Genomic DNA, 13,941 nt, shown 5'->3' with positions numbered 1-13,941 from the left:
AAGTAACCAGAATGTTGTGTTTTCAATAGTAGAGAACTGTTCTCTTTAATTCTCAAGTCTTCATTCCTATTGAGAGAACCTGCACTCCAGGGACTAAAATTTAGACAACATAACCCTGGCACCTTATCCCCGCTGCACCTGATTAAGATGGCAAGATCTTGGACTCCATCCTGAACCCGATGCCATGATAACTGAGATTTGTCGGAGGTACTGGGAGGAGGTGAGTGCATTTTTCATGTGAAAGGAATATAGAACACTGTGGCCAGTGGGTAAATTACACTAAAAATTGCGTTCTTCATGTGTTCATAGGTGTTCCAGTATTCCATTAAAACTAAACAAAACAAAAAGACCGTGGGCTAACCTTAGTGACTTGCTACTAACGAACAGAATATGGTCAATGTGATGTTGTGTGTATTCCAAGGCTAGGCTACGAAAGGCAACACAGCTTCTGCCCTGTTCTGTATCTCAGCCTGCTTACTCGGAATTTAGCCCCTCCTCTTGTGAGGAGGCTCAGGCCACAAAGAGAGTCCAGGTGTGCCAGTGTAAGCATTTTGGCTGCCTGCCCTAACTATAAATCTAGGCAACAGCCAGCATCAACAACACCAGACATGAACTTTTTCTCTTGGTTTTTCCCCATTTAGGAGGACATTATCTGTGCATTTTTTTCATATATTCCCTTTATTATGTTGAGGTATGTTCCCTCTTAAACCTACTTTGTGGAGGGTTTTTATCATGCATGGATATTGTACTTCATCAAACGCTTTTCCTACATCTATGGAAATGATGACGATTCTTCTTTCTTTTATTAATATGGTGCATCACACTGATTGATTTGCAGATACTGAATCACCCGTGTAACCCAGGAATAAATCCCATTTGATCATGGCGGTGATTTTCTTAATGTATTGTTAGATTCAGTTTGCTACTATTTTGTTAAGGATTTTTGCACTAGAAAATTGGCCTGTAATTCTCTTTGTGTTGTCTTTATCTGGTCTTGGTGTCAGGGTAATGCTGGCCTCATCAAATGAATTTGGAAGTTTTCCTTCCTCTTCTGTTTTATGGGACGGTTTGAGAAGAACGCATACTAACTCTTTCTTTAAATGCTTGGTAGAATTGGACTCTGAAGCCATCTGGTCCTGGACTTGTGTTTGTTCCAAGTTTTTGGATGAGTGATTCAATTTCTTGGCTGGTTAGCATTCTGTTCTACTTTCTTCCTGCTTCAGTTTTGGCAATTTATATGTTTCTCAGAACTTATCCATTTCTTCTAGGTTGTCCAATTTGTTGACATATATTTTTCATAATATTCTCTTATAATTGTTTGGATTTCTGCAGTGTTGGTTATTCTCCTCTGTCATGTGTGATTTTATCTGGGTCCTTTCCCTTTTCTTTTTGAGAACTATGGCTAGAGCCTTATCAATTTTATTAAATTTTTCAAAGAACCAGCTACTGTTGATCTGTTCTATTTTTATTTGTGTTTAGTTTCTATATCATTTATTTCCACTCTAATGTTTTTTTAAAGATTTATTTATTGGGGCGGGGGGGAGGGGCAAAGGAAAAGGGAGAGAGAGAATCCACCAGTAGACTGAGGTTGGAGGCTGAAGCAGGCTTCAATCCCAGGACCCTGAGAACGTGACCTTAGCCAAAATCAAAGAGTTGGTCAGTTAACCAACTCAGCCACCCAGGACCCCCATTTTTCCTCTAATTTTTATTATCTCCTTCCTTCTACTGGCTTTAGGTTTCATTTGTTGTTCTTTTTCTAGCTTCTTTAGGTGTAAGGTTAGTTTGAGATTTTTTTTTTTTTTTTGCTTCTTGAGGTAGGCCTGTATTGCTATATATACTTCCCTCTTAGAATCAGTTTGGCTGCATCTGAAAGGTTTTGGGGGGATCCCTGGGTGGTGCAGCGGTTTGGTGCCTGCCTTTGGCCCAGGGCGCGATCCTGGAGACACAGGATCGAGTCCCGCATCGGGCTCCCGGCATGGAGCCTGCTTCTCCCTCCTCCTCTGCCTCTCTCTCTCTCTCTCTCTCTCTGTCTATCATAAATGAATAAATAAATATTAAAAAAAACATTAAAAAAAGGTTTTGGACAATTGTGTTTTCATTTTCATTTGTTTCCATGTCTTTTGAAATTTCTTCATTTATTTCCCGGTTGGCCCACACATTGATAGTACGATGTTATTTCACCTCCATGTATTTGTGGTCTTTTCAGACGGTTTTTTGTAGTCCACTTCTAGTTTCATAGTATTGTGGTCAGGAAAGGTGCATGGTAGGACTTCAATCTTTTTGTACTTCCTAAGGCCTGTTTTGTGGCCTAATGTATGATCTAGTCTAGAGAATATTCCAGATCTGTATTCTAATTTCATTTATTGCACTCTTCATCTCAGATTCTTTTTAAACTCTTCTATCTCTGTTGTAAGGGTCTCACTGATGTCTTCCATTCTTTACTCAAGTCCACTGAACATCCTTATGGTCACTGCTTTAAATCCTCCATCAGGCACGTTATTTCTCTCTCTCTCACTTAGATCTCTGGCCCTGTGGCATTATCCTGTTCTTTCATTTGAGATAAATTCCTCTGTCTTCTCATTTTGTCTAGGTCTCTGACAGTTTCTCTGGGTTAGAAAAGCCAGTTATGTCACTTGTTCCTGAAAGTAATGGACCACTGAAAATGGTCCCGTAGTGCCCAGGGCCTGGTGCTTGAGGGAGGGTCTCCAGGGTGTGCGGCATGCACTCTGCTACTGGGTTCTGGCTCCTCTATCCCTCAGGCCAGTCATCTGAGAGATAGGCTCTCAGTATCTGCTGTGGGCAGTGTTTGGTACTTGGCCTGAATCTAGCGGGTTTGAACTAGCTTGCGAAATGAGACCTGTCACAGTCCACTGGAACTGAGACCCTGCAAAACTCTGGTCGGGACACATGGTGTCGGCAGGGGTTTGTACTGGTCTTCTGGGGGAAGGGCTTGCTGTGCTGGAACTGAGGCAAGCATGATTCAAAAGGGCAGTTCCCCTGGAGTGCAAACGGGTGGTGGCTGGTGTAAGCAAGTTAGGCAGCTGGTGTCAGAGTGGCACTGATTCCCACAGGTGGCTCTGTGTTTGTGCTCAGGGCCAGGGGAGGGAAATGGCACCAGCCAGCTGCTTCCGTTCTGTGTGCCTCTCTCCAAGTATAGTGCCCTACACATTCTACCATAGCCAAGCCCAATAACCTTTAAAATTCCAGGCTTTAAGCCCTCCATAGTTGCAAGAACTCAGGAAATTCAGCCACTCTCCTTTTCCAAGCCAGTGGCTACGTGCATTCCCAGGTGTTCTCTCCTGCCCTTCGCTGGGACCACTACTCCCTCCCATCTGCTGCAGATAGGATCTCTTTCTCTTCTAAACTATATCTCTGTACTTCCGACTTTCTTTAAAGTGGCCTCTTCTCTCTCTTTAGTTGTGACCTTTGTTCTGTCAGTATTCAGGTAGATTTCTGGGGTATGTAGGATGAGTTGATAGGTATCTAGTTGTATTAGTGGGATGAGGTGAGTCTAGGCTCCTCCTACCCTGCCACCATCTTCCTTTCTCTAAGACATTTTTTCTAAAGAATCCCTTCAATTACAAATTATTAAAACTAGACAAGAACTCCTCTTTTAAATTTCCCCTCATGTTAGGGGAGAAAAACGACTGGCAAGCAGAGAGACATGTGATTTGAAGTATAACAGCTGAACAACTAGTAAAAGTTTAATAAGCAAAACGGAACCTTTTATCTGAATTCAAGTAACTGCAATTCTAAAAGAAAGGCAGCATTGAGTGCTTTTAAATCAATAATCTTCATTCTCCCTTCATCAGTGATGACATAAGGAGAACGTTATGGAATAATTTCTAATCTTTTCATTAGCGAAACAAATGTATTGTCCTTTGGCACACTTAAATTAAATATAATTTCTCCTTTATCTTACTGCAAGCTTATTTTTCAGGGAAGGTAGTAAGACTATCTCATCTTTATATCGTACTAGAATGCTTCTCCATATCATATAGGTTCACTTTGAAATTTTTTTGTGATTCAAATTGCTCGCCTACTATTTGTCTCTGATAATTTGATTGTTTTTAAAAATATTTAATTTATTTATTCATGAGAGACACACACAGAGAGACAGAGGCAGAGACACAGGCAGCGAGAGAGGTAGACTCCATGAAAGGAGCCTGACGTGGACTCAATCCTGGGTCTCCAGGATCACGCCCTGGGCTGAAGGCAGTGCTAAACCACTGAGGACCCGGGCTTCCCTGATAATTCAATTAAATGCAACAAGATATTTTACATGTGTATTCTTGACATAATGTAATGAAATGTTTATTCTATTAATTACGTATTGACCTATCAAAGTACAGCTATGCATATCTTTCTATTTCAGTAAAAGAAGATGGATACAGGCAACTCTGTTTTCCAAGAATGTAGGATCTGTGCCAAGAACGGGATCGGCGCCAGTCTTGTATGCACAAGAACCAGGTCAAAAGAGTATCTAATTGTGAACTTTAAGATGATGGATTAGCAAGACTTCCAAACAGGAAGGCTGATAACCCAGAGTTAATCCTTTATATCCTAGATGGTGAAATCTATGGGTGAGTCTATGCATTATAACAAGTTAATAAAACACAACGAAGTACATAGTAGACAGTGGATCCTACAACCAAGACGATGGAAATGGATGCGGGAGGCACTGAGTGAGAAACTACAGGTATTACTGGAGAAGAGAAACGGGACTCTATCTTTTTGAGCCTGGCTTCTCATTGTGTCAGGCAGTCAGCAAGACATAAGCTGGCAAAAGGCTCCTTCAAAAAGTATAAGTCTCTACAGGAGTAAAGTTAGGTTCTACTACATTGACTTATTACATAATTGTAATATAAATGAGTGGTAATTTGCAAGAGGACTAGGAAAGAATTCTCATAAAATTTGATTTGGTAGTGGCCTAAGGATAGACATATAGGTCAATGTATTAGAATTGAGAATCTAAAAATAAACTCTCAAATTATAAGGGGATCCCTGGGTGGCGCAGCGGTCTGGCGCCTGCCTTTGGCCCAGGGCGCGATCCTGGAGACCCGGGATCGAACCCACGTCGGGCTCCCGGTGCATGGAGCCTGCTTCTCCTCTGCCTGTGTCTCTGCCTCATTCTCTCTCTCTCTGTGACTATCACAAATAAATAAAAAAATTAAAAAAAAAAACTCTCAAATTATGGTGGATTGATTTTCAACAAGGGTGTCGAGACACTAAAATGGAATAAGAATAGTCTTTTTAACAAATGGTACTGAGACAAATGGATATCCACACACAAAGTAATAAAATTAGACCTCTACCTCACAACATATGTACAAACTTAACATGAAATATTAAGAGCTAGGGATCCCTGGGTGGCACAGCGGTTTGGCGCCTGCCTTTGGCCCAGGGCGCGATCCTGGAGACCCGGGATCGAATCCCACATCGGGCTCCCGGTGCATGAAGCCTGCTTCTCCCTCGGCCTGTGTCTCTGCCTCTCTCTCTCTCTCTCTCTGTGACTATCATAAATAAATAAAAATTGAAAAAAAATATTAAAAAAAAAGAAAAGAAATATTAAGAGCTAAAATTATAAAACTCATAGAAAAAACAGGTGTGTATGTTCGTGATTGCATTTGGCAACAGTTTCTTAAATATGGCATCAAAAGACAGAAACAGATTAAGGATTTCATCAAAATCTAAAAAATAAAAGCTTCTATGCTTCAAATGTAACCATCAAGCAAAAGTGAAAAGGCAAGGTGATGAATAAAATATTTGAAAATCATATCCCTGATAAGGGGTCTGTAGTTAGGATATAGATAGAACTCTTACAATAATGAAAAGACAGTCCAATATAAAAATGGGCAAAATAAATGATTAGTTCTTTAAGCAAGATATAGAAATGAATAATGACCACATATAAAGTGAGATGCTCAACATCACTAGTTCTAAGAAATATGCAAATTAAAACCACAAGACAGATGGAACTCAACAAGTGTATTATGCTAAGTGAAATAAGTCAGAGAAAGACAAATACCATATGATTTCACTCCTATGTGGAATTAAGAAAAAAAAAAGCCAACAACAGATGAACATAGGGGAAGGTGGAAAAAAAGGAGAGAAAGAGAGGCAAACCATAAGAGACTCTCAACCATAGAGAATAAACTAAGTGTTGCTGTCGAGGTGGGCAGGGGGGGCTAGATGAGTGATGGGTATTAAGGAAGGCACTTGTACTGATGAGCACTGGGTATTTAAGTGAGGAATCACTAAATTCTACTCCTGACACCAAGATTACATGATATGTCAACTAACGAGAATTCAAATAAAAATTTGAAACAAATGAAAATACCCCTACAACGTGTCATTTTACACCCAATAGAATAGCTATAACAAAAACAACAGATAATGACAAACATTGACAAGAATCAGGGAAAATGAGAATCCTCAAACACTGGTGACATAAATGTAAAATGGTGCAGCCAGTTTGGAAAATAGTCTGGCAGTTCCTCAAAAGGTTTAAACCAAAAATGTTAAAGGTCCTTTAACATATGAACTAACAATTCCATTTATAAGTATATACCCAAGAGAAGTGAAATGTTCACGCAAAAGCTTGTACATGCGTATTCACAACAGCATTATTAACAACAGCCAAAAAGTGTAACAGCTCAAACGTCCACCAAATGATAAATACATAAATAAAACGTGGGCTGTCCATATGGTGGGATAGTATTCAGAAATAAAAAAATAATAAAGTTCTGACACATGGCACAAAATAAATCTAAAAACATGCTAAACCAAAGAAGGCAGTCACAAAGGATCAAATATTTGGTGATTCCATTGAGATGACCTGTCCAAAATCAGCAGCAAATCGATAGAGACAGAGACTAGAACGGTGACTACCTATGGCTAAGAAGAATAGGGAGGGGGAAACTAGCATGAGGTGCCAGTTAAAGGGCATAGGGTTTATTTTTACGGTGACAAAATGTTCTAAAATGGATTGTGGTAGTCTTTGAATATGCATCTTTTTTTTTTTAATTTTTTTTTAATTTTTTATTTATTTATGATAGTCACATAGAGAGAGAGAGAGAGAGAGAGGCAGAGACACAAGCAGAGGGAGAAGCAGGCTCCATGCACCGGGAGCCCGACGTGGGATTCGATCCGGGGTTTCCAGGATCGCGCCCTGGGCCAAAGGCAGGCGCCAAACCACTGCGCCACCCAGGGATCCCTGAATATGCATCTTATGTTCATTATATCTCAATAAAGTTATTACCAAAAATATATATCAAGTATGTAAGATTACTAGGAAAATCTGTATTTTACTGCTCAAAGCACAGAGGGATTTATTTCCCAATGATTTTAGAGTCCCAAAACTAATTAAAAATTACCTTCTGTCTTAGCATATTAATCTGAATTTCCATTTCCGTTTGACTGGTTTTTAAATCTCCATAGAAAGGAAGCTCTCCATTTTCATATTTACTTAATATCCTTCTTAACATGTTTATTAAGTGGTTCTTAAGCCTGCAGAAGGTATAGAATGAGTAAGTCAGGTCCTTTAAGAAGAAATATTTAATACTTATTTAAATAGATAATATGTTCTATCACATAAACAAATCTATACTTATGATATCTCATTTGTTCCAATCTCTCATTGTTTGAGAGAATACCAACTAAATTACATTGCTAAGTAAAAAAATATGGAAAAGATTTTTATGACACATATGGCAGTTGAAGGGTTAACAGGGTAACTATATTAAGAGTTCTTGTAAGTTATTATTAATATCTATTTTCAGTATGTGAATATAAAAATTAATCTATTATTAGGTAGTAGAGGCTAGTAATCCACGGTGAGGAAGAAAAGCATCCTCATCTATTAATGTTTTATAAAGACACAAAAATACATTTTGGTACCCACCTACCCCAGTCTAAAAGAAGGAAAGAAAATACAGACAAAAAACATCAAAGGAGATCATTCAAAACAGAAAGAGAAACAGGAAAGAAAAATATTTATAAAGTTTGAATTCAGAGGAAGAAGGAAGAGGCAGAGCTTTAGAAGAAAGGAAATCAGCAGAGAGAGAATGTATGATGATGGCCTATGAGACTGTTTTAAACAAAAATCTAATACCTTGGCTAGTACATTCTTAGGAAAGTGAAGGATGCCAAACAATGCAGAGAAACAAAGTTAAATGACAGAAAAGTTTTGGCGGATCAGAGCAAAACTTAAATACTCAGCAAATAAGCAGAAAGGAAGCCAGGTGGGAGCTTCAGAGACATCGGAAAGACTTTTTTAAAAATCTGAGTAGTGAAATTGCTCATTTTATTCTTCATGAAGTCAGACATGTATTTTTGTATGAATGACATATTTTATAACTAGAAAACGCAGGAAGAAAATGTAAGCCACTTGAGTCAGAGATGGCAGAGCAAGAGGAGAACATAGTTTTGTCTGATCCCAGAAATTCAGCCAGAGAGCTTTCAAATCATTCTGAACACCTGTGAAATCAACCAGACATCTAAGGAAAGAATTGCAGCATTTCTACAAATAGAAAAGTGACCACTTTTTGCAAGTCTTGGTTAACTTTCACCTTCAGAGTTACATTCTATTCTTTCACCGTACTTAATTTTATTTCTATATACATGTAAGTCCTGCTTGTTTTTCCTTTGGGATATATTTCTCTAACAAAAAGACATAGGATATGGTATATTGCTCAGTTCTGTTCAACTGGGTGATAATATCCTTTTTTAAAAATTTATTCATGATAGTCACAGAGAGAGAGAGAGAGAGAAAAGAGAGAGAGAAAAAAGACAGAGAGAGAGAGGCAGAGACATAGGCAGAGGGAGAAGCAGGCTCCATGCACCAGGAGCCCGACGTGGGATTCGATCCCGGGTCTCCAGGATCACGCCCTGGGCCAAAGGCAGGCGCAAAACCACTGCGCCACCCAGGGATCTCTGATAATATCCTTTTTATTTTGACTTTTAATTTCCATTTTTACACTTACATTCTAGACTTTCCTTGTATTTAATTTTATTTTTGTATATATACAAGGTTTCCTCTTAACCATTTGGGGATGCAATTTCCTAACAAAAAGACCAAAATTCACATAGTATCGGTGTACTGCTCTGCTCTCTTGATCTCTCTAATTCTATTATCTCCTTTGTTAACCTTTAAATTGGCTTCGGGTCTCTTCTGATTTGTTTAGCATGTATTTATCTGGGGTCATTCTTGATATTTTTCTATTCTGTTCTCTCACTCATCTCTTCTTCTCTGGACAGAATGACAAGATGGAAAAACTCACCGCCACAAAGAGAACAAGAGGTAGTACTGACTGCCCAGAACCTAATCAGCATGGATAGAAGGAAGAGGCTGGAGCGAGAGTTCAGAATAATGACCATCAAGATAATAGCTGGGCTTAAGAGACACTCAGAGGACACTAGAGAATGCCTTTCTGGAGAAATAAAACAACTGATATCTAATCAAGTTGAGATAAAAAAGGCTAATCTTAGTGAGATGCAATAAAAAATGAAGGTTCTAACTGCTAGGATAAATGAGGCTTCACAGAGAAGTAGTGATATAGAAGACAAAACAATGGAGAATAAAGAAGCTGAGGAAAAACAAGAGAAACAACCACTGGACTATGACAGGAGAATTTGAGAGATGAGTCGTACCACACAGCAAAACAATGTTAGAATAATGGGGATCCCAGAAAAAGAGGGGAAGGAGGGGGCAGAAGGCATATTTGAGCAAATTATAGCAGAGATCTTCCCTCATCTGGGGAAAGAAACAGGCACTCAAGTGCCAGGAGGCACAGAGAACCTTCCTCAAAATCAATAAAAAATAGGTCAATATCTCCAAGCAAAGCTTGCAAATTTCAGACCCAAAGAGAAAATCCTGAAAGCAGCTTGGAACACGAGGCCCTGAACTAAGAAGGAGAGAAATATTCAACTGGCAGCGGATCTATCCAAAGAGATAGCAGGCCAGAGAGAGCTGGCATGATATACTCAGGGTGCTCAATGAGAAGAATCTACAGCTAAGAATTTTATCCAGCAAGGCTCTCATTCAAAATACAAGGGGAGATAAAAAGCTTCCAGCACAAACAGAAACTAAAAGAATTTGTGATCCCTAAAACAGCCCTGCAAGGGGAACCTTTAAGAAAACAGAGAGCCCAAAAATAACACAGACCAGAAAGGAACAGACACAGTACACCAAAACACAGACTTGACACGTAATACAATGGCACTACATCCATATCTTTCAATCGTTACTCTGAATGTAAACAAGCCAAATGCCCCAACCAAAACACACAGGGTATCCCAGTGGATTAAAAAAAAAAAAAAAAAGCAAGACCCATCGATATGCTATCTGTAAGAGACTCATTTTTCGACACAAAGAAAACCCCAGATTGAAGGTGAGGGGGTGGAAAACCATTTTATCATATTAAAGGACATTAAAAAAAAACTGAGGTGGCAATCTTGATATCAGACAAGTTGTATTTTAAACCAAAGACTGCATTAAGAGATGAAGAAAGACACTATGCCATAATTAAATGGTCTATCCAAAGAGAAAATTGAACAATTATAAGTTTTAATGCCTCTAAAGTAGGAGCAGCCAACTATATAAACCGATTTTCTGTTAAGATTTCATTTATTTATTTATTTGACACAGAGAGAGAACAGAAGCATGGGCAGCAGGAGAGGGAGAAGCAGACTCCCCACTGAACAGGGAGCCTGATGAGGGCTTCATCCCAGGACCCTGAGAACATGACCTGACCAAAGGCAAGGGCTTAACCGACTGAGCCACCCAGACCCCCTTATGAACCAATTAATATCAAAATTAAAGGAACACATTGATAGTCATACAATAATAGTAGGCACTTTAACACACCACTCACTGTAACGGCCAGATCATCTAAGCAGAAGATCCACAAGGGCACAAGGGCTTTGAATGACACACTGCACAAAATGGACTTCACAGATAACCTCAGAGCATTCCATCCTACAGCAACAGAATACACATTCTTCTCGGGTGCACATGGAACATGTTCCATACTAGATCACGTACTGGGTCATAAATGAGGTCTCAACTGATACCAAAAGATTGGGATCATTCCCTGCATACTTTCAGACCACAATGCTTTGAAACTGAAACTTGATCACAAGAGGAAATTTGGAAAGAATTCAAATACACGGAGGTTAAAGAATCAAGCCAGGGAATAAAAGCACAGTTTTAAAAACCTCATAGAAACAAACAAAAATGGAAACGCAACTGCTCAAAACATCTGGGATGTAGCAAAGGTCATCCTAAGAAGGAAGTATATAGCAATACAAGTCTTTCTCAAGAAATGAGAAAGGTCCTAAGTACACAAGCTAACCTTACACCTAAAGGAGCTGGAAAAGAACAGAAGATTAAAACCTAAAACCAGCAGGAGAAGAGAATTCATAAAGATCAGAGCAGAAATCAATGAAATAGAAACCAAAGGAACAGTAGAACACATCAATGAAATCAGGAGCTGGTTCTTTGACAGAATAAGATCAATAAACCCCTGGACAGACATATCAAAAAGAGAACGGACCCAAAGAAATAAGATCGTGAATGAAAGAAGACAGATCACGACCAGCACCAGAGAAATATAGACAACTATAAGAACACATTCTGAGCAACTATATGCCAACAAAGTAAGCAATCTGGAAGAAATGGATCCCTTCCTATCAAAACTGAAACAGGAAGACACAGGAAACCTGAACAGACCCATAACCAGCAAGGAAATGGGAGCAGTCATCAAATATCTGCCAACAACCAAGAGTCCAGGACCAGGAGGCTTCCCAGGAGAATTCTACCACACATTCCAGGAAGAATTAATCTATTCTTCGGAGCTGTTTATAAAAATTAGTAATGGAAGGGAAACCTTCCAGTGTTCTCTGTGAGGCCAACATTACTCTGATCGCAAAACCAGAGCAAGACCCCACCCAAAAGGAGAATTACACTCCAATATCCCTGATGAACACGGATGCCAAAATTCTCAACAAGACACTGGCTGGGAGGATTCAACAGTACATTAAAGGATGATTCACCATGTCCAAGTGGGTTTTATGCCTGGGCTGCAAGGGTGATTCGACATCTGCAGATGAATCAATGTGATACACTACAGAAATAAAAGAAAGGATAAGAACCATAGGATCCTCTCAAGAGATGCAGAAAAAGCAGTTGACAAAGTGCAGCACCCTTTCCGGATCAATACTCTTCACAGTGCAGGGAGGAGGGGAGCATATCTCAATATCATAAAAGCCATCTACGAAAAGCCCACACCCGATGCTATTCTTAATGGGGAAAAACTGAGAGCTTTGCCGCTAAGGTCAGGAACACAACAGGGAGGTCCACTCTCTGGACAACCAGTGTTGTTCGACATAGCCTCAGCATTTAGACAACAAAAAGAAATAAAAAGGCGTCTGAATCAGAAAAGAACTCAAACTCTCACTTTTCTCAGAGGACATGATATCCTATGTGGAAAACCCAAAAGACTCTACGCCAACATTGTTAGGACCCTTTCCTGAATTCAGCAAAGCAGCAGGATAGGAAATCCATGCACAGAAATCAGTTGCATTTCTATACACTAACAATGAGATGGAAGAAAGAGAAACTGAGGAGTCAATTCCATTTACCATTGCACTAAACACCATAAGATACCTTGGAATAAACCCACCCAAAGAGACAAGGATCTGTACTCTGAAGAAGACAGGACATTCTGGAAAGAAATTGAGAAATCATAAAGAACTGAAATCATTCCATGTTCATGGATTGGAAGAACAAATATTGTTAAAATGTCTATGCAAGCTCGAGCAATCTCTACATTCAATGCAATCTCTATCAAAATACTACCAACTTTTTTTTTAAGATTTTTTATTTATTTATTCATTAGACACACACACACACAGAGAGAGAGAGAGAGAGAGAGAGGCAGAGACACAGGTAGAGGGAGAAGCAGGCTCCATGCAGGGAGCCCAACGTGGCACTCGATCCTGCGTCTCCAGGATCACACCCTGGATTGAAGGCAGAGCTATACCGCTGAGCCACCTGGGCTGCCCCCAACTTCTTTGCATACAGCTGGAGTAAATAATACTAAAATTTCTTTGGAACCTTAGAAGACCCCGAATAGCCAAAGGTATGTTGAAAAACGTAGCCAAAGCTGGTGGCATTAGAAGCCAGCCTTTAAGCTCCATTGCAAAGCTGTGATCAACAGGACAGTATGGTCCTGGCACAAAAGCGGACATGTCAATCAATGGCCCAGAAGAGTAAATCCAGAAGTGGACCCTCAACTCTATGGTCCACTCCTCTTCAACAATACTGGAAAGAAAATCCAATGGAGACAAAGCAGTCTCTTCAACAAATGGTGTGGGAAAATCAGACCACCACATGTAGAAGAATAAAACTAGACCATTTTCTTACACCATACACAAAAATAGAGTCAAAATGGATGAAACACCCAAATGTAAGATAGGAATCCATTAAAATCCTAGAGGAGAACACAGCCAGCAACCTCTGTGACCTTGGCTGCAGCAACTTCTTGCTAGACATGTCACCAGACGCCAAAATGACCTACTGAGACTTCATCAAGATAAAAAGCTTTTACGCAGCAAGGAAACAGTTGACAAAACCAAAAGACAACTGACAGAATGGCAGAAGGTGTTTGCAAATGCCTTATCAGATAAAAGGCTGGTATGCAAAGTCTATAAAGAGCTAATCAAAGTCAACACCCAAAGAAAGATAACCCAATGAAGAAATGGGAAGAAATGAAAGGACATGTCTCCAAAGAAGACATACATATGGCCAACAGACACATGAAAACATGCTCAACATCAGTTGGCACCAGAGAAATACAAATCAAAACCATGGTGAGTTTCCCCCTCACACCTTTCATAATGGCCAAAATTAGCAAGTCTGGAAATGACAGATGTTGGCAG

The 13,941-nt window shown here is 39.6% G+C and overlaps 1 protein-coding gene across 1 annotated transcript in view; it reads right to left on the bottom strand.

The window, feature by feature from the left end:
- LOC140629399 (ankyrin repeat domain-containing protein 26-like) overlaps positions 1 to 13,941 on the bottom strand; it is a 40,118-nt gene that overhangs the window by 4,334 nt on the left and 21,843 nt on the right. Inside the window, exon 7 of the mRNA XM_072818842.1 lies at positions 7,377 to 7,509. Within this exon, the coding sequence (XP_072674943.1) occupies positions 7,377 to 7,509 (133 nt within the window). The remainder of the gene's footprint in view (positions 1 to 7,376; positions 7,510 to 13,941) is intronic.

Source organism: Canis lupus (assembly GCF_048164855.1).
Source record: "Canis lupus baileyi chromosome 5 unlocalized genomic scaffold, mCanLup2.hap1 SUPER_5_unloc_1, whole genome shotgun sequence".
Taxonomy (NCBI): Eukaryota; Metazoa; Chordata; class Mammalia; order Carnivora; family Canidae; genus Canis; species Canis lupus.
The sequence above is the reverse complement of the archived record's forward strand: the minus strand, read 5'-3'. Positions and strand labels throughout refer to the sequence as shown.